The 22,784-nt window shown below is 41.1% G+C and overlaps 1 protein-coding gene across 1 annotated transcript in view; it reads left to right on the plus strand.

Moving 5' to 3' along the window:
• LOC126252357 (cytochrome P450 4C1-like) overlaps nt 1–22,577 on the plus strand; it is a 112,194-nt gene extending 89,617 nt beyond the window's left edge. Inside the window, exon 5 of the mRNA XM_049953248.1 lies at nt 22,119–22,577. Within this exon, the coding sequence (XP_049809205.1) occupies nt 22,119–22,577 (459 nt within the window). The remainder of the gene's footprint in view (nt 1–22,118) is intronic.
• Nucleotides 22,578–22,784: the final 207 nt, after the last annotated feature.

Raw genomic sequence — 22,784 nt, forward strand, 5'->3', positions numbered from 1 at the left:
GCTACAATCTAAGTTGCACTCCCAAACAGTTTACAAATAAGCTACAGGTGACAAAGGATATTACAGTAACAGGAGAAACGTGTTACCAGCCCATGTGAACTCACAAACATTTGAGCAGAAAATTAAACCTTACACATTACGAACAATACATTACTGTTAATTTTAGAGAAGTTGGCATACAATTAGAAACAGCTTTCATCGACAAATTAACTAAAAGTCAGTATTTTTATTCGTATAAGCAGTTTGCTTACCACGTTTCAATGCAAATCACTTTCGTAGCTGTTTGCTGAGGTATGGAGAGTGTTAAACCCAATAATATTTGGTAGCGAACGTTCTAAGAAAGTGATGAAATCTCCATTGAGAAACTGTTCTCGAACAACTTCTTCATATCTTCCAATTCATCCTACTCAAAAATTTGCTTAAGAGAGATAATGATATGAAACGACTCGTGTCCTACATTTAGTAGAATTGGAAGAAGGATCAAATAGTCCCGAAAGATTATTGCATATGAAAGAAAATTTTGTTATTTGGAAGAATTTATGTTAAATTTCTGTTTAAATATTACAGCTGCAGTTGTACCTAGAAATAATGGATAACGTTAAGTTCGAATGTTTATATTAAGTGGTGTATCGTGTGGAGGGACAAAACAACGTTTTAATAAAGTTTTCATTAAAGGAGAACTAAAAGCGAAATGTCGTTAAGAAGTCTGACAGTACATACAAATATTGCGGTTTTTGCTTGTTGGATATCACAAAACTGGTATTTTCTAGAATCTCGTGACAAGACTGAGTGTTACACAGCCCGATGATACATGATGAAAAATTTTCGTTGAAGAGTTCACATTATTTAGGATGAAGGGAGTGGCACCATGCGTTATGAAAGTCTCAAGGACAGAACGGCGATACCATTGTTAAAATGGAACTGTTTCTTTGCAGGGAAAACCACAAGACCCGAGTTCTCATGCATATAATACTGCCAGAAGAACTTTACCTAGACATGCCCTGTTCACCGCAGCCAAATTCACGTTTCTTGACCTAACGAGGTGGCGCAGTGGTTAGCATACTAGACTCGCATTCGGGAGGACGACGGTTCAATCCCACGTCCGGCCATCCCGATTTAGGTTTTCCGTGATTTCCCTAAATAGCTTCAGGAAAATGCAGGGATGGTTCCTTTGAAAGGGCACGGCCGACGTCTCTCCCCGTTCTCCTCTAATCCAATGAGACCGATTACCTCGCTGTTTGGTCTCTTCCCCCAAATCAACCCAACCACATTTTTTGGCACCAGACATATGCAGTGGTTCTTCAAAGGTGAAAAAATTTTATAGGTGAAAGATTCCTCTTAAATCCGTTTTGTTACCGTGTTCAACATCTATTTGCATCTTGTTGGTTTTGATGAATCTTCGGGTATTAACATCTTGCTTTAAGATACCGGGAAACACAAAAAAAGTATATGTTTCAGTCAAATCATTAGGAATGCTACATCATGTTGACTACATGAGCTGTCAGTTATTAGCAATTAATACAGTATCACAATACCTATTCTATTAGTGGCACATTGGCTTCTAAAATTATTTCAAAAGTAGGAAAATAGACGTTTCATCAAACTCTTGTTAAATGGCAACTTTTTCACTCAACTTGTTTAAATCTGACCAGTAAATCAAGTCAAATCCCCAACATTGCATAATAAGCGCAAATGATTGCATCTATAATTAATTTTGCATCTCTTTTGCTCTTAGTACACTGAGGGATTCTTGTAATTACACCAGCCGTGTGGCTTTAGCTGGCTGGCGAAAGGGAAGTTGCATTTACGTGAACGACACCAGTTATCAATGTGTTTTCCACTGAAAGTCAGCCCTGGGCAGGTAAAGTGCAAGGGAAAGCGGTCTGCCAGCCTGACACAGCAGGGGCATGGAGTGAGGATGGCCAGCGTGTCATAAAGCTTCATTGTGCAAGAAGTGAAAGGAATGATTTTCATCAGATATAAAAATCTGAAAGACAGGAGAGAACACACACTTACGAAGCTTGGGAACAGCCATAAGGCGAGGCTAGCTGGAATGTTTGTTCAGATTTTAGTAAGTGGTTCTCTGGGTGGCTAATAATAATTATTTTAATAGGAGGGGAATGTTCCTTTGTTTGTGTATGTGGACGTCTTCACATAGACTATAAGTGAGCAAAATATTCTACCTTCTTCCACACAATAGGGTAGAAACATACTTTATTGGTTGACCATCACAAAATACTTAAGAACAGGAAATTTTTAAGCTTATTCATTAAATTATCGTTGACTGGAACTGGCAAGTCTGTTGCAGTTGACCTATGAACTTCTGATGCTGGCGGAAGCAGCGAAGTTTTGTAGGTGAGAGTAAGATAACACTTCTCACCATGACGGCCTAGTGAACATTTCTATTCAGGGAATTACAGAAGAACTTGCTACAGATGATCAGAGGGAATTGCAGGGCAAGATCTCGCCAACTTAGAGCAGAACATAGAGGCCATGCTGAACATAGAATTATGAGCCACCACTGCAGCTGCCTTTTGCTCTCACACTCCTGCGCAGTGGTAAGCATGGAACGTTTTTGCATCCATCAAGAAGGGGTGAGTGTGAAGTCAGTTAATTTGCATCAGGGTTCCGTTTCTATGATCTAATTTTCACAGTCAGCTAGTTGCACCCACCCCACACTTAGGCGAGAGTACTGGTGCTCATTTTGTACCCTCCTGGGACGTTTCTTTAAATCATTAACCATGTCCGCAGTTATTGGCGATATTTACGATGCAGCTTTATATCATTATTTCATGTATACATCCACCTGTGCCAAAGCTATTCGTAATTCCTTGTCATCGTCCTAAAATTTGTATTCTTGAAGCAGGGGGTAAAGCATCTTCGATGTCTTTTGTCAATAAACCAGATTCTTATAGTGAACATAGGTTTCTTTCGTACTCTGATGAATCTCATTATCAATATTTCTGTGTGAGGTGAGCTACCCATACCTTCATGCTTAATTGGTCCACCCCTAGTAATTCTAATTTAATATGTCACTATCCATTGCATGACCTTTTTTCTTTCAAATTCGCACAATCTTATGGGGAGCTTTACATCTCTGCAGGTCATTGGGGAGAGAATCTGTGTGCTAAACTACTCAACCAACACCTCACTCTTCAGTTGATTACTTTTGCACAACAGCTAACATTTGTGCAGTAATTTAAACAATACTTAAATTGAGCAAACAGTATAAAAGAGAAAGTGAAATCTGAGAGGCGCTGAACAACTTGAAAAATCACTTTAGCCGAAAGGACAGCGTGTTGGAAAGGCATTATAAGGAAAGTGAAACAAAGATAATAGATATGTATCGAATTTAATCAGGTAATGCGGAAGGAATTAGATTAGGAAATAAGATACTGAAAGTAGTAGGCGAGTTTCACTATTTGAGCGGTAAAATAAATGACACTGCAGAAGTAGAGAGGATATAGAATGCAGACATGCAATATCAAGAGAAGCATTTCTGAAAAGGAGAATTATATTGGCATCTAAAATAAATGTAAGTGTTGGGACATTTTCTCTAGGGTGAAACCATATATGGAAGTCAAACATGAAAGATAAACACAACAGGGAAGGCGAGAATAGAAGCTTTTGAAATGTAGTGGTACAGAAGAACGCTGGAAATTAAGTGTATTGCTCGGGTAACTAATATAGAGATACAGAATCGAATGACAGAGAGAAGATGTTTACTGAACCTCATGATTAAAAGAATAGATAGGTTGTTAGGAAACGCTCTGTTACGCTCTTTCTCAGGGATCATGTGAACCAAAGCTACTTGCTCATGGAATGAGTCAGTTTACAGAATTCTGATTAGAAAATTTGTAAACAAAGAATGAAATAATTAGTAAAACATGAAAGAACGTAGGGTATAAAAATATGTAATAGATTACAGAAAAGATTTCTCAGCTACCGCCATGAACTCTGGTACAGCTTAGCAGAAGAAGAATTTCTTAGCTGAGATCACTATAAAAATTTTACTGTAGATAACCGGTTTCTGTGAAACTAGGTTACTATCTTCAGATCTGTAATAAAATTAAAAGAATGCTTTAAAATATTATAGAAATTATGCAACATTAACCCATGAAGAACCAAATGACAACATACCTACGCAAACGTTATTACAAATATCTTGTGCCAGTTACACACAAAACCTTTCCATTGAATTTCGAGGTACATAAAACATGAAACGAGCGATGCGTTGACACGTCAAAATTAAAATTAATATGTGCATCATAATCCGCCGAAACATCGTTCCCATAACGTAACACTTCATGACTACCAGGACGGCTCAAGACTGTCACTGGCCAATGCATGAGACGAATTGACCAAAAGCGCAACAGGTGTCGCTGCAGTACATGGATTCTAGCAGTAAAAGTCGAAGACGTAATTTAAAAACAATCATGATTCCAAACATACATACATAAACAACTCTGAAGTATTTATAAAATATATTTGATGATTTATTCATGACAGAATACAGTTAAGAAACCCCATAAACCATATTTACGAAACTGGCTTTATATCTTTCCGAAACTGCAAGTACCTTTTTTTTGACAGTATCGCTAAGTAGCTAGCAAACATAGATACAAAGAAAAAATAAAATTTTCTTTTCTAAAGTTAGACCATATGCTGAAAATTTTTTTAGTAAAGTATTAAAATCAAAATAAAGCGGTGTTCAACCCTATAGCTGAAGCTAGTGCAACTAATTTGAAAATAAACCATTATAGTGCGCGCATCATATTTAGTGCACCAAACAAATAGGCAGTGTGATAGCCTATATCAGGGCTACCTATAATACGTAGGATACCAAAGGAAAACCGTCAAAAATAATTACAATCCGCTCGTAGATTGAGAAAATGGACTTCTGTCACCAACGAATACTGAACATGAGAAACCAAAATGCAATCCTGACTCACAAACCTATGAAAGCTCATTCACTGCGTTATATTACATAAGTCACGGAATAATATATAGCTTAATGCCTATAAATATAGTAATATAGCCAACCATCTGTCTCCGTGTATCAACCTACAAAAAGGCTATCCAGTGAGGATGGAAACTTGAATAACCCACAGTACACGCCAAAGACCTAGCAAAAGCTAAAATAATTAATAAAAGTAGACTTAGAGGCTTCCCTTAACAAGTCGTTTTATTACATCACCGTAGCTCGAGGTCTACGTGCAGCAGCATAGTGTTGAAAGTACTGAATTACTGCCTGTGCTAGGTCCCCAGCACCGTATGCAACAGGATAATACCCGATTCTGTCTGAAGAGCAGAAGGATATAAAACTGCTACGTATCAACATATGAAATATATCTATTACGCGACATATATACACCGCTAAGTAGGTCACTGCCTTCAAACATTTGTGAAAAAAAGAAACCTCAAAGAGTATTAGCAAAATATAACGTATCAAACTGCCTCTACAACAGTGTATGTTCTATCCACACAATGAGATAAAATAAGATATTAAGAGAAATTCAACAATCTTACGTTTTAACAGGAGCGCACTCAAGGCCAATATTCCCAACCGTAAAGTTAGAACTATTACAGAACAGACAAATGAAATCTAAGAGACAAGGACAACAAAGCAAAAGTACTCTACCTGAAAGGTAAAAAGTATACCACCGTAAACGAACGTATAAAGTAGACCACCATATACAATCTAATGTAGCTCGAAGTCTATTTCAGATCATTGTCAAATTATTCCTTAAGTATTAAAGGTTATTATCTGTATTGTATCCACTTCTTAACAACTGAATACTATCCTCTATCTGAGGAACAGACGGCCGAAGCTAGGCTAGATTTCTACGTATGAAATATATATCAACACTTACACTACATATGCACCACTAAATAGCTCGAGGTCTAGGTTCAAACCACAATAGATACCTAGCACCTGTATGCAACGGGATAATACCATCCTCTGTCTGAAGAGTAGACAGCCAAAGCTCTGCTAGGTATCTACGTATAAAATATATCGTACATCATTATTACTGTTTAACAAACACTGGAGGAGTAATAACGAAATAAGAGATACCCGATTGCATAGAAACAGCCTACATTAGGAAATTACCTGCCTCTATCTACAAAATGAGCCGTAAACAGATATTCAGAGGTATTCAGTAATCTGTAATTTTTATACAGCAATGCAGCTCGATATTGACATTCAACGACGTTAAGTGGAAATCTTAAAGAACGGACGCATTAAGTATGAAATACATGACAACCTAGCTTCTGTGAACAACTGGACATTAGTGTCCACTAACTGTATGATACAAAAATACATTTATGTACACAACAGCATAGCCAGAGATCTAAGTCCAAAACATAATCCAGTAAGTACTGAAGGTTAAGGTATGAGCAATTTCCAGTACAATATTTAGAAACTACGTTAAAATATATTTTATTCAGCAACATAGCTCGAGGTACACGTGTGGCAACATTACGTTAAAAGCACAGAGGCCGCAACCATATTAAATGTAAAAAAAAAGTTTGACACCTAGCACCTGTATGTTACAAGATGTTATCATTTAGTAACAACAAAGTGGAAGCCCATAACTTCCCCTGACATTTACATGTAAAGGATATCAACAATTATAAGCCATTTATAGTGATATATAGCTCAAGGTCTATGTTCAAAACCCTTATACCACAGCGAGTCAAAGTAGCTAAAATATTAAGAGAAAACTGAGTAAAATTGGATCAAATATAGATCAATATAACTGAACTCCAAGTAATTAGGCAGAGTATCAAACCTACCGAAAACAAACATTTGAATACACAGATGCAGTCTGAGGTCTAAGTTCAAGCTCCAAGGGACAAAAAGAATTTTATATCTGATTATTAGTTCATACAGGTATTTGCAACTAAGACAAGTAGCAAAATCCAGCTGAGAATAGACATTGATTTATAGAACGTCATGAAATATTCTGATGGAATTGTTATCAGCGATATCTAACTGATCGTTAAGAACGTTTTCTCTGTATCGTCTTCTGTGACAGCATATCTGCATACTTCCTAAAATAATACGTTTCTTGCCTTTAGGGGCGTTGTGTAAGACCTTCAAATCGTGAGTAACCCAGTAATGTCACGCTCAAATTCTCGAAGATGTTCTCCACAAGCAGTTTTGTTATGTGTACTAGTATGCTCTCTATATCTTATGAAAAACAACTGGCCAAATTGTCCTATACAAACCTTTTGCATTACGCACGTTCGAATTTATATACACCCGATTTTTTGTATTTGTCTTCGTTATTTCTGATACTATGCCGTAATTTAAATTCTAAAATATTATTATTTTGGAGAACTATAGAGATATTGGATTTTCGAAACTGTTCTTCACTTTTATGATAAATTTTGAAACTGTGTTTCAGTTTTATCAGAAACTTTTCCCCTATATATCATGGGCACATATTTAGTCTTGGGCTTATGCACTATATTACAATTATTGTTACTCAGAATCTTTTTTAATTTATTATATAAAGACTAAACTATTTGCACTTTATAACTATTATTAATGGAGATATGTTTCAATGTCTGTAATTCACTAGCTACACTATGGGAATTCAGGGACAATTTTAATATTCTATAAACCATAGAGTTGAAAAACACGTTTGTAACGTGGAAGGTGACAGAGTCTACTCTTATGATGAATCTGTATATGTAGGTTTGCGAAAAATACTTAATTTGGGTTTGCCATTACTTTTGTAAATTGTAAGCTCCAGATAACAGAAACCTGCATCTTTCTCTAAGTCGACTGTAAATTGAATATTCTTCTGTAAACCATTTAGAGCCTCTAGGTACTCTGTCATATCTTTTTCATCTTTCCTGATAAGTCTACACATCGTTAGTAATACTCAGTTTTATCATTAAGGTTTGTTTCATTAGAATAAAAAATTATTTTCAAGGTTATTCAAAAAAATATCGGCCATTGTGCCATATAGGCAATTACCCATTGCTATCCCCTCCTTTTGATGATAAATTTTATTATTGAATAAGAATAATTATGGAATAATGACAATTCCAAGACTTCCATCAGTTCAACAAATTCTGACTTACTTTTTGATGAGTTAGTGAGTTATTCCTTATGACCTTTATACACTGCTTAACAGGAATGTCAGTATTTTCTAGAAATGATGCCAGTTCTTGGCTATTTGACTGATTTCTTGAGTTTTCGAAAACACAATATTTTTCTAATTTTTTACTTAAAAATTTATTCAATTTATAATTAGGCGCAAATGTTCCATCCACAATCGGCCCTATGCTTTGGTCTTCTCTGTGTATCTTGACTTGAGAGCTCAAAGTAGAAACCCTAAAATTCATTTTAAATTACGCTTTTCTTTTTCACATAAAATGAATTACACTGTTTAATATTCTTGTTAAGAGCAGAGTTAAATTTATAGTTGGTCATTATCAACCCTATAAATATTATTTTCTGAAAAGAAATTTTCAGTATTCGAAATATAAGCCTGGTCATGTATTGTTACCACAGTCTTACCCTTATCGACCTTGATTTCGATAGTTCGCCTGTCGTACGATATTTTAATATTAATAGAGGACAAGACTCTAAATTCATTTGTTGCATCGGTTGACCCGCCAAGTTCATTATCCATAAAGTTAGCGGTCTTAACTGCCGTTGACTAAATACACTTGCTTTTACTTATGTATGAATCGTCTAATGTGGTTTTACTTTCTGTAATGATTTGTTTTAAGCTCTGTCTACGACACGTAGTTGGCATTTTATACTGCAAATCATTTTCAGTAAATTAATTTCTGCATCGTTGAAGCAGATAGTACTTAAATTCTCAACACGTTTAGCAAAGGGAGGCGCATTAACTTCTCTAGCAGCATTGATAACACGGGCCTTTGCTGCCAACCTACACAGTTTCTTAACAGTGCCTACATGATGAAATAATTTGTTTACCTTATTATGAACAAAATTTTTCATAATTTCAAATTGCGTTCTGGCTAAAATATTTTGTGCTCTGGTATGATATAGAAAGAGTACGCCTCAAAGAAATCTTTCAACTTGAATTTGGATACTTGAGATAAAACATGCTGCAAAGTGCACATCTTTCCGTACAATGCTTAAGGATGTCCTATCCAAGTGTATAACGTCTTTCGTGTAGTGATCACTAAAGTAAAGTCACATGGCATGAACCGCTGGGAGACCCCGAACGGCAGGTTCTGCCGCCTAATTGGAAAGACTTCAGTATCGTTCGCGCCCGCACGTAGTTTCCTTCGCAGTATATGAGGGCTGTGTGCCTAAGTATATCTATTAACTGTAGATGACTGTAATGGGCGAGTGTGTAGTATAGTGTCACGTTCGTGTTGGAGATGATGAGGAAAGGTAGAGGGTGAGACCCGGTGCCGACACTTCTCCTATTCGTCTCGAAGCAAATCAAGCGGGCCGCCGAGCCTAGCGTCCCCATCCGATTCACGAATCACCATCAATAGTGTCACAAGCCCTCACTTCATGAGACACTGCAGAGAGCCTTGGGATTTAATCCACGGCATTGGCGCAAAGAATGGTGATCAGAGATAAAAGAAATAAAACAGCGTTTCGGTGAAGCAGGTTGGCTAAACACTGCAGCAAAAAACTGCTATATTACTACAGAAGTTTTTGCTACAGTATTTAGCAAACCTGTTTCACTGGAACGCTCTCTACCTTGCATCATACATGCTCGCTCGTTTCTACACTATGTACACCACGCTGATATGATCTTAACACGTATTTTTTTGGTTTCCAATAAGACTTTTGACTTGCGGGTACCTTAATCAGATGGTTTTTATTTTCTACTTTATGCTGTGGTAATTGAGTAGTGGAGTTGCTTCTGGTACATTTTTGCATAATCTTGTAATACCTGACAAGGGCGAAACGTATAACTGATATTAATGAAAACAATTTTGCAACTGAGACTGCCTCTATTCAAAACATTTCATTAACGGTTGCTGTTCCAGACAGCCAACGGTGGAGTGTGATCAAAATTAAGAAAATAAATATTCGTGTTTCAGTGATAGAGATATTGGAAAATATTCTTGTAGCGAAGACAGCAACATCCAGTTTCTTCACATCATTTTGAACGTGCTCCATGTCACAAAATGTGTGCATTGCGTTTTTCTGACAGTTAAGCGTTAATCTGTTTTTCGAAAGATACGTGCAGGTGTTACCGACTATCCTATTACCTACATAATTTACATTATGATCTCTGGGTTTCACTGTAGCATTTGTATCATCTGTAAAGAGAACAATTTTTGTGTCATTCACACCGAAGAGCCAAAGAAACTGTTACACCTGCCAAATATCGTGTAGGGCCCATGGGTGCATGCATAAGTGCCGAAACACGACGTGGCATGGACTCGACTAATGTTTGAAGTAATACTGGAGGAAACTGACACTATGAATCCTGCAGGTCTGTCCGCGCGAGGGTGGAGATCTCTTCTGAACAGCACGTTGCAAGGCATCCCAGATATGCTAAATAATGTTCATGTCTGGGAAGTATGGTGCCCAGCGGAAGTGTTTAAGCGCAGAAGAGTGTACCTGGAGCCACTCTGTAGTCATTCTGAACGTGTGGGTTGTCGCATTATCCTGCTGGAATTGCCTGAACGATTCTCTTCAGTTGTCGTTGGTTCCGTTCTTGCACGATCTTTCTCCGGCTGCAGCGATGTCGGAGATTTGATGTATCTTGGATTCCCGATATTCACGATACACTTTTGAAATGGTCGCACGAAGAATTCCCACTTCATCCCTACCTCCGAGATGCTGTGTCCCATCACTCGTGCGCCGACTGTAACACCACGTTGAAACTCACTTAAATCTTGATAACCTGCCATTGTAGCAGCAATAATCAATCTAACAACTGCGCCAGACACTTGTTGTCTTATATAGGAGTCGCCGACAGCATCGTCGTAATCTGCCTGTTTACATATCTCTGCATTTGAATAACCATACCTTTACCAGTTTCTCTTTGGCTCTTCAGTGTATGATGTTCACTCGCACATCCTAGATATGCACTGAGGTGATATGCATATATACAGACGGCGGTAGTATAACGTACATATGGCATAAAAGGGGAGTGCATTGGCGGAGCTGTCATTTGTGCTTAAGAGATTCATGTGAAAAGGTTTCCGATGTGACGGAAATTAAAAGACTTTTAGCGCGGGATGGCAGATGGAGCTCGACGCATGGGACATTCCAGTTCGAAAATCGTAAGAGAATTCAGTATTCCGACATCCACAGTGTCAAGAGTGGGCCGAGAATAACAAATTTCAGCCATTACCTCTCACCGCAGACGACGCAGTGGCCGTGGTCTCCACTTAACGACTGAGAGCAGCTGAGTTTGCTTAAAGTTGTTAGTGCTAACAGACAGGAAACTCTGCGTGTAATAACCACAGAAATCAATTGGGTGCACACGGCGAACGTATCGGTTAGGACAGTGAGGTGAAATTTGGTGTTAATGGTCTGTGGCAACTGATGACCGACGAGAGTGCCTTTGCTAACGGCACGAGATCGCCTGCAGCACCTCTCCTGCGCTCCTGACGATATCGGTTGGACCCCAGATGAAAAATTGTGGCCTGGTCAGAAGACTTGTGACTTCACTTGATAAGGGCTGATGTTATGGTTCAAGTGTGGTCCAGACCTCACGACGCCATGTACCCAAGTTTTCAGTGAGGCATTTTGCAAGCTCCATAATGGCGTGGGCTGTGTGTCTCATGGAACTGATTGAGTCCTCAAGATCTGAACCGATCGTTGATTGGAAGTGGTTATGTTCAGCTGCTTCGAGACCATCTGCAGCCACTCATGGACTTCGTGTTCCCAAACTACGATGGAATTTTTTTTGATGAAAATACTCCTTGTCACTGGGCCAGTGTTGATTGGGACTTGTTTGAAGAACATTCCAGACAATTTGGCGAATGATTTGGCCACCCAGTTTGCCATACATGAGAACCATAGAATATTTATGGTACATAATAGGGAGGTCTGTTCGTGCACAGAACACTGTATGGGCAATACTTTCGCAATTATTGACGGCCCTGTGTTCAGCATGGTTCAGTATTTCTGCTGGGAAATTTCAACGACTTATTGAGTCCTGAATGGAACAGGATGAGTCCATGCCACGGTGAGTTGCTGCACTGCGCTGGGTAAAATGAGGTCCGACACGGTGTTAGGAGGTTCTCCATGACTTTGGTCACCTCAGTGTGTGTTAGGATGTATCCCATGACTTTTGTCACCTCTTGTGTATATCAAGAAAAGTAGTGGACCCAAGGCAAAACCGTGTTGTAACCCCCACCTCCAAACCCCCTGTCCTCCCTTTTACATTAGCCCAGTAAGATTTAAAACTCTTCCCTGTTAGTGGACACTGGTGGACAACTCTCAGCTTGCTACTTTTCAGTTACGAAGTGAACCACGCTGATAACCTCGCTGTTGAGCGCCCATAAATTCCAAACGTACCCGAAGTGAACCATAGTTCGGCTTTTCGCCTGACCCTATAATGTCACAACTTACGCAAAAATATTGTATGATCCGTCCAATCAGATATTTTTGTCAAAACAAATATAACACCTATTGTCCTCAACCTATTCTCGAGACATGCTACTGCCTCACACCAAAGAATAAACAGCATTTTCATGGATGCTCCGCTCCTGGAATCAGAGTCTGACAGTAAGTTAAGTGTACAGAGATTGAAAGTCAACTCCTCGTTTGTTAAGCTGATTAACTTTCTTGTAAGAAGTATCTCCATTTAATATAAGCGGACGCAGTGCTCCATAGTTCCCATTTATACCGCTATGTGTCTAATTCTTTCAATTAGGCCCGATAAATTGAGATATGGGTAATCAATCCCTCTAGAAAAGATTGTACTCTAACTTAAAAATGAAGCAACTGATAACGCAACATCGGTGAATGGCCGTGGAACAATACGTGCACATTAGGGACGGTAAGACTTTCTTTTTCTGATACTATGAATTCAGTTAGTCGCATTAAGTGGATAATGCATACAATGGATATGCCTGGATTGAAAATTCATAGAATATAGTCATTATCTCAGTGGTACGGATGAAGGACTCTAAATAACGCTAAGAGAGAATTTCAATTATCATTCTGATTTATTTCGATAATATTTAAGAAAACTATTACTCTCTGTGAAAAAACATTTAAGAAAACTGCTACTCTCTGTGACAAAACATTTAAGGAAACTATTACTCCTTGTGACAAAACATACGTGAAATATATTATATTTAAGAAAACTACCACTCTCAGTGACAAAACCTAAATGAAGCACTCACTATCTCTTGCATACCGGAAACATAGACAACCCTTCGCCGCCAGTTACATCTGCTAATGATTAAAATGTGTAAAAATGAATGCTACTCAATTGTGGCCTCTTTAGTTATTGTCACACCTATTTAACGCGTGGAGTAGGGAGGATATTACCTTTCACTCTCTCAAACATTACTCGTGTTACTACACATGCAGCACCATGCGGATAAGTTCATGTTGAAACCACGTATTACACTCCTGGAAATGGAAAAAAGAACACATTGACACCGGTGTGTCAGACCCACCATACTTGCTCCGGACACTGCGAGAGGGCTGTACAAGCAATGATCACACGCACGGCACAGCGGACACACCAGGAACCGCGGTGTTGGCCGTCGAATGGCGCTAGCTGCGCAGCATTTGTGCACCGCCGCCGTCAGTGTCAGCCAGTTTGCCGTGGCATACGGAGCTCCATCGCAGTCTTTAACACTGGTAACATGCCGCGACAGCGTGGACGTGAACCGTATGTGCAGTTGACGGACTTTGAGCGAGGGCGTATAGTGGGCATGCGGGAGGCCGGGTGGACGTACCGCCGAATTGCTCAACACGTGGGGCGTGAGGTCTCCACAGTACATCGATGTTGTCGCCAGTGGTCGGCGGAAGGTGCACGTGCCCGTCGACCTGGGACCGGACCGCAGCGACGCACGGATGCACGCCAAGACCGTAGGATCCTACGCAGTGCCGTAGGGGACCGCACCGCCACTTCCCAGCAAATTAGGGACACTGTTGCTCCTGGGGTATCGGCGAGGACCATTCGCAACCGTCTCCATGAAGCTGGGCTACGGTCCCGCACACCGTTAGGCCATCTTCCGCTCACGCCCCAACATCGTGCAGCCCGCCTCCAGTGGTGTCGCGACAGGCGTGAATGGAGGGACGAATGGAGACGTGTCGTCTTCAGCGATGAGAGTCGCTTCTGCCTTGGTGCCAATGATGGTCGTATGCGTGTTTGGCGCCGTGCAGGTGAGCGCCACAATCAGGACTGCATACGACCGAGGCACACAGGGCCAACACCCGGCATCATGGTGTGGGGAGCGATCTCCTTCACTGGCCGTACACCACTGGTGATCGTCGAGGGGACACTGAATAGTGCACGGTACATCCAAACCGTCATCGAACCCATCGTTCTACCATTCCTAGACCGGCAAGGGAACTTGCTGTTCCAACAGGACAATGCACGTCCGCATGTATCCCGTGCCACCCAACGTGCTCTAGAAGGTGTAAGTCAACTACCCTGGCCAGCAAGATCTCCGGATCTGTCCCCCATTGAGCATGTTTGGGACTGGATGAAGCGTCGTCTCACGCGGTCTGCACGTCGAGCACGAACGCTGGTCCAACTGAGGCGCCAGGTGGAAATGGCATGGCAAGCCGTTCCACAGGACTACATCCAGCATCTCTACGATCGTCTCCATGGGAGAATAGCAGCCTGCATTGCTGCGAAAGGTGGATATACACTGTACTAGTGCCGACATTGTGCATGCTCTGTTGCCTGTGTCTATGTGCCTGTGGTTCTGTCAGTGTGATCATGTGATGTATCTGACCCCAGGAACGTGTCAATAAAGTTTCCCCTTCCTGGGACAATGAATTCACGGTGTTCTTATTTCAATTTCCAGGAGTGTATATAACCGCAGTGCAACGTGAGCAAACCAGCCCAAGTTTCATGACTCCATATTATTCATACAATGATTAACGAATGGCAAATCCAGTGACTACCGTTATCAATGCTGGCAACACGTGGCCAAGTTCGACAACAAAGAAACGAGTAAAATAAACCGTTGAATCATGAAAAATTTATATTGTTTGTATCCAGAACGAAACTATGCAACAAATGAAATATTTATGAACCCATCCGCTATTGACATAAGAAAAAGAACCGTTGGTTCATGCCCTCAATCACCTCGCGCCCAAATCCGCTAGTTGAAACACATTAATCTGAAAAATTTCTACAAATAAAATATCGCTGAACGCTTCCCGGTATTAATTCACACCCGAACATGTTTCATAATCAATATTACCCCAAAAACCTACATTATGAATAACTTTTCTCACCATCCATGACGAGCGCCTCACCCCTGCGTCAGTCTCGTTCAATCGGCGGCCCCAGAGTGTCCTAACATGGCGCGTTCCAGGACCAACCGCCAACCGTTCAAAAAAACTGCTGGTGGGGGGAGGATCTCAGTGAGAACCAACCTCACAAACTCTGCCCTGCTCATCCCCACTATCTTTGGAATCACGAACTCTCTGCCAAATTTGCTCACGTTGTTATGTTGGTACTAACCTACCATACTGCTACCATCTTTGACTAAGTCATATTATTATATATTCTACGCATAATTACGTTTATCCACCCACATACATCGTGGGATCAAGGGATGAAAGAGGAGGTGTGACACCAACAGAAGAAAAAATATACACGGAAGCATTCTTGAATCCAGAGGTTAATTAGCTAACGAAACATTGAAAGGGCGCTCTCGGCGTAAAATCAATTATTAAACATGTAGAAATTAATCAGTCAGTTAAATGAAGCGTAAACCTGTGACGTTTCAAGATTTGCCACTATTCTCTGATACATCGCTTTTACAGACACATTTGAAAACTTTGGTAACAAAGAAATTGGCTGGTAAGTCAGTGCAACAGTGAAAAAGCCTTTTTCACAAACGTATACGTTCCTTATGTATTTCTTTTCCTGAATTCGGAAATGATATACAGACAGCGTATCACCCACAGTTTAGCCACCAATCGCATACTTTGGCAATACTTATATCACATATTGGAGTAGTAAATATATGTGGGAGACGGATCTTGCTTAAGTAGAATTCAAGTTTAAAACCACAACATAGCGAAATAGGCACACAGTGAACAGATGAATACAAAGAATATGGTCCAAAGATGCACTAAACTCATTCATCCAATGCTTTCTTAGTTGTCATGGCATGGACCTTCCTTTCCCTCTTATGGGGCGTTTCCACGCGCTCACAGTGAAGCATCCAGCAATAGTCATTCAACATTCGAGCATCCCAAGTTCCCTGTTATCATCGTTCCATATCCTTGACATCCTGGTGGAATCTTTCACACTGTTCCTCAGTTGCAGCACCGAAGTTTGGACAAAATAAATAAATAAATAAATCAAGGTGCGAATTTAAAAAATGTAACTTCAAACTCACTAAGCATCCCAGCATTTTGAATTTCGTCTGCATATTCTCAAATGTGTCGATATACTCTAGGCTAGGATTGTTTCCCATGAAATTTTGAATCACCACACTTAAAGGCAGTCCAGTCTTCTCCAGTCACGGCACTCACTGAATGAATGAAATCTTCATCCAGCATTAGTTTCCGAATATCGATAGCGGTGAACACACAATCTTTCAACTTAGCATCTGACAAGTTGTGAAACATAGACATTTGAAACAGCTGCCATTCATAGGTAAGGCGTTCACACACTGCTTCACTGAGCCCAGTTTGATGTGTAGAAGTGGCAAGGCTTTTCTTTCTCCTTCTACTAGAAAGTCACACTAAATATTTTTTTCTCTGAAACCAAATCCAGTCTTCAGAGGCATTGATTTTATTCCTACTCTTTCCTACAAGCCCGACTGTTCCAGATGAAGTAGGGAATTTTGGTATATCCTGACTGTTGTCGCAGAAGAGACCCAGCATCTCCAAATTACCACGCACCAACCAGTTGTAATCCTCAAAATGAACAGCAGTAAGAAGCACCTCCATGCTGTCATACATTTTCTTCAGTTGCAGTTATTGAGGCATACATGTCACCAATGTGCAGCAGATCTTCCTTCAGGATTGCCTTAGATGATTCAATAAACAATCTCCTGTCATTTGACACGTACGGAATGTTGAACTCAGGTATCAAATGTTGTACATCACTGGAGTATACTAACAAGTCGTTTTGAGAAAGATATTGTGTTAATATCAAGTCTCTTTTTCTGTAAATTTGCGTCGAACAAACCAGCTGCTCACAAATGTTTTTCATGCAGTCATAATCCTAGGAGCTCGCCTTTATCCCTCGTCAGTCCCAGATCACAGATTAAATCATTTGACACGTACGGAATGTTGAACTCAGGTATCAAATGTTGTACATCACTGGAGTATATTAACAAGTCGTTTTGAGAAAAATATTGTGTTAATATCAAGTCTCTTTTTCTGTAAATTTGCGTCGAACAAACCAGCTGCTCACAAATGTTTTTCATGCAGTCATAATCCTAGGAGCTCGCCTTTATCCTTCGTCAGTCCTAGATCACAGATTAAATCATTTAGATCTGGCTGAGTGAACGGAAGGAGGTTCTCATCTGTGCGTACTTTAAAATCAGTATCATCTGTGTAATGCACAGTATCTCTGTCTTCACTGTCGTCTACATTTAATATCTGTGGACACTGTGGTATAAGTATATCCGGGCCACGTATGCAGATGTATGCGATTTGCATAAAATATGTTTGAGTATCATTTTCGAATTCAGGTGGAGAAAATATATAAAGAGCGCCTACATTTTCGAAAAAAGTTTTTGTGACCTCACAATTTGTTGTAGTGTGTCGACACTGTTTTCCACACTTTTCGAAAAGTGGTTTCAGTGACAGTTAGTGTTCCATTCTGTCAGGAAACTAAGCGCGCGTGAAAGACTCATAGCACAGGTAATTAAGTGTAGGTCCAATGTATGGTACACTGAAATTTATACTCCTACTTGAAATTTAATCATATTCTTTACTTTTTAATGATGTAATACTTAATTCAGTTTCATTTTTGCTCTTATGTAGCTGCATGTGATGTAGATATCCTGTAACACGAGCATTTAAGAGTTCTACATAACCCGATTCAAAAAAATTTAGATTTAACCTGTCGGCTATTAACAAGTATTGGGACTTAAATATTTGGCACAACTCTAGTGGACCACTAACAGTCCCATTGTCACACAACAGGGCACTCACTTTCTGCTCTGATAACTCTTTCACAACTTACAATATGGTTTTAATTTTGGTATGAGAAATTTCTGTTCTCCTAGTGTGATGTATTGGTTTAGTATGTCTGATGACACATTACTGTTATTTACAGTAATATCTGTAGTAAAATTCTGTCTGCCCTTGATATTGTGATAGAACTTCTGTTCCCTCCTACATCGTATTCTAATGCCGTTGATTATACAAAAGAGTTGCTTAATAGTACTGCATATATACTTGTACATTTGTAGTGGGGAGAGTCACTAACGATGTAACAGCAAATAAATTAGGCAGAGTCAATCGTGTATTATCTGAAACGGGATAGATTCCTGTATAAACGTTTTAAGAAATGCGTTACTATCGTCGTTGAAGCCGTCAATATTGTAGACTTCTTGCCAAGTTAGCTCTTCGAGAGTGGCTTATGTGTTTCTATTTAAAGTTTACTGTTGTCCTTAAATCTTTTGATTATCACTTTGGGATACGGCTCTGCCTTTATTTATTTACACATTCATCCATCCAGTGATCACCTTACAAAGATATAGGATTTCACATTGTAAAACAAAGAAAATAAATAGCTGAACATGAAATGCACACAGAACATATAAGTGCTCGGCATAGCCTTCATGAAGGAACCTTGTCGGCATCTGTCTCAAGTGACAGAGAAAAATCACGAAAAACCTGAGTCGGCATGAACGGACATCCTCTCGAATATGAGGCCGGTGTCTTCACAACAGTACTGCCTCATTCCATTGATCCGTATTGTAATGTTTTTTGACATAAACACAGTTTCAGTCTTAACTATTTCAGGTCAAGGATCCCCGCTGATGACTCCAAAACCACGAACTTGCCGTTGTTTTCATTACATTTACTCCAGTCCTTTCGAAAAACTGACTCCAGTCCGTTCGGAAAAATGACTCTAGTTCATCCGGAAAACTGATTCCAGGGCAAGAAACATGCCACTATTCGCCTTGATCATCATGACCTCCCCTTAGTCCAACTGAGAAACTGACCTCTCCTGCCATGACGAATGAAATACTGAACTGAGGAGAATGACAAGTCATTACTGTCATATAGACTTTGGTGGGCGATTTGCGTGCAGAAGCTTCACAGTATCGTAATGGGACAAGGGGATCTAGTTATCCCCTTTCATTAGTAACCGCGATGCTAAATCAGTGTGTGCGTGATTGATCGGCCTCCTCATATCAAGCACAGTAGATGGTGATTCATTTAAATTGGATGACCAAAAGTTTGGAGCAAAAGCAACCACCTGTCTCACACTGACCTGGCGGAGTCATAACGCCTCGATCTTTGGTGTTCCTGCATGAAATTCAGAAATGTGACACTCAGTTGCCCTCTGGGGATGGCAGTGGCGGCGCGGCATCACCTGTCCTCTGCTAGACTAGACCCCCGCTCTCCTCACAGAAGCATGAAGTAGGCCGCAGCCGCACACACCGAGTGTACCACCAGCTGTCAGTACAGAAGTACCAAGCCGTATGCTGAGAACGAAATTTATTTTAGCCAGAATGAGATTTTCACTCTGCTAAGCCATGTCTCCGCAATATCCTTTCTTCTGCAAGGTTCGCAGAAGAGCTTCTGTGAGGTTTGGAAGGTAGTAGACGAGGTACTGGTAGAATTAAAGCTGTAAGGAGGGGTCGTGAGTCTTGCTTGGGTAACTCAGTTGGTAGAGCGCTTGCTGGCAAAAGGTCCCGAGCTCTAGTCTCGGTCCGGCACAGACTTTTAATCTGCCAGGAAGTTTCGAAATGTATTTAATCATAAACTTTTGTTAGTGATCACCAAACGTTTGGTTTTATTGTATACACTGGACCGTCCTCTTCGATAAATGGTTGCCACTTACGTTTATGACTGGATGATAGTGCACTACATGGAGTGGCACAATGGTTGATATACGTAGATGATCTGAAGACGCCAATTTAAATTGCCGAACCTAATTGTCTAAAATTCTATTTATTACGATATGGACAAATAAGACTTCGCTAGCAAGAAGATCACATTTTTCATTTAAAATTGAACACTGATGGTGTAAGCAGCTTGGTAGTTATGAGTAGCGAGATATATAGTAAAATGTGAGCAAATAACGAATGTATGAAAGCATGGTCTTGCGACAATGTGAATTAATAAAATCTCCTTGGACTTCCAGCGATTTAAATTTCACGAGCTTTCGACCGAGCTCTCTTTGGCCATTGCTGATGCGTGAACGATGAAATCTAAACTAAAACATTACCATGTCTGTCGAGGAAGTGATCAACAGTGACGTTACATTGAGCGAGCGTGGCCATACACCGATCAGTCAAAACATTATGACCACTGCCCTCCGCAACGCAGGATGTCACCTGATTGCGCTGCGGGCACGTGACGCGATAACAAAGGTATGTAAGCGGAGCAGACACGATCGGCGGATCAGCCTAGTATAGATATGGGCTGAAAATGTGGAAATCCATTGAGATAAGCGACTTTGACAAAGGGAAGATTACTATTACGTAGACCCTGTGAACGAATATCTCTTAAAATGGGTCGAATGTTCACATGATACTGTCGTGAGCATGTACGGGTAGATGCAGAAGGACAGTGGAGGTACCATTAGGCGCTAAATGTCAGGACGTCACGGCTCTCCAGGAACGCGGTATCGGAGGCTTATATGCTCTGTAAATGGGGATGTGAGGCATCTTTGCCGAAAGAGCACAATGCTGGTGCACGCACGAGTGTTTCAGAGCACACCGTCCATCGTACATTGTTGAACATGTAGCTCTGCAGCCGACCATCCCTACGTATTCACATGTTAACTCAACGAATTCGTCAATTTCGATTGTGCTGGGCACGAAACTATCGGGAATCGACCATTGATTAATGGAAACGTGTTGGCTTTTCGGGTGAATTGCATTTTCGCTACACTAGGTAGATGGTCGTCTCCACAAACGCCGTCATCGAGGTGAACGGCGACCCGGAATGTGCAGGGCGCCACGGACGCAGGCTGGTGGGAGGAATATTATACTGTGCGAGACATTCTCACGCGCTTGCATGGGACCTGTAGTAGTAATCGAAGATATGCCGACACCTGCTAACCACCTGCATCCTTTCATGCTTGATGTCTGCCCCGAGGGCGAAGTCGTCTTTCAGCAGCATAATTGTCCTTGTCTTGGAAACGTGCTACAGTGGTTTGAGGAGCATTAAACTGAATTCACGTTGCTGTCTTGTTGACCAATATCGCTTGACGTAAATCGTTTGAAACCCACCTGGGTGCTATCAGGCGCGACCACAGCGTACGCAAATTAGTGACCCTTTGTTTATGAGAATTGCATGATCTGTGCGTAGACATCTAATGGCGCATATCTCCACAAACCTACCAACAAACTGTCGGACCCATAGACGCAGCCGGCAGGAGTGGCAGAGCGGTTCTAGGCGCTACAGTCTGAAACCGCGCAACCGCTACGGTCGCAGGTTCGAATTCTGCCTCAGGCATGGATGTGTGTGATGCCTTAGGTTAGTTAGGTTTAAGTAGTTCTAAGTTCTAGGAGACTGATGACCACAGCAGTTAAATCCCAAAGTACTCAGAGCCATTTGAACTCTACACGCAGAATCAGTGATGTATTTCGTTCCAAAGATGGACAAACAAGGTATTAAGGAGTTGGTCATCATGTTTTGACCAGTGCATATCGGCGAGGCTACGGCGACGCGACAATCGTTTACCACTATACAATGGCCAAGGGGATCTCGGTCTAACGCTCGTACGATTTTAACCACCTGAGGCTGCGGGAAGCCCAAGAAGTTTTTATTAAAGTAACGCATGTGATATTTGCTCCAGGAGACGCTGCGTCTGTATCCTGCAATACCAAATCCGCCGGTGAGCACCGAGGAAGACATCCAGCTGGAAGGCACTGGGTACGTGATTCCACGTGACAGCCTCGTGCTCGTGTCCCTCATCCTGCTCCACCGCCGGCCGGACAACTTCCCCGATCCTGACAAGTTCGATCCGGGCCGCTTCCTCGAAGGGGGCAGCGCGCGCTCGCTGCCACCCGGCAGCTACCTGCCGTTCGGCGCCGGCTCCCGCAAGTGCGTTGGCAGCCGCTATGCCTTCCTGGAAATGAAGACAGTGCTCGCGGCTGTCCTCCGTCGGTTCCGGATATTTCCCGGTTCCAGCAGGGAGGAGCTGGAACAGGTCGAGCTCTCCGTAAGTGGGTCGCCAGTCACTGGGTTCCGTATCATCTGCATCCCGCGGAGCGACCAACCACCGGATTCTGTTCCACACGCTGTAAATACATGACACTGTGTAATACAGAATGATGCGTACAGTAACAATAGATACAAGTGATAGCAGGCTTTCTCGGGGTATTCTAATAATGAAATCTTCTCGGGTGATCATCCGAGTGGTGGTGTGGTCTTATTGCAACGTTTCGGTGAGTTTCGTAAACATCGTCTTTGACTGAAGATGATAGGTACGAAACACATTGAAAAGTTTCGAGAAGGCGAC

The sequence above is a fragment of the Schistocerca nitens genome, chromosome 4, assembly GCF_023898315.1.
Source record: "Schistocerca nitens isolate TAMUIC-IGC-003100 chromosome 4, iqSchNite1.1, whole genome shotgun sequence".
NCBI lineage: Eukaryota > Metazoa > Arthropoda > Insecta > Orthoptera > Acrididae > Schistocerca > Schistocerca nitens.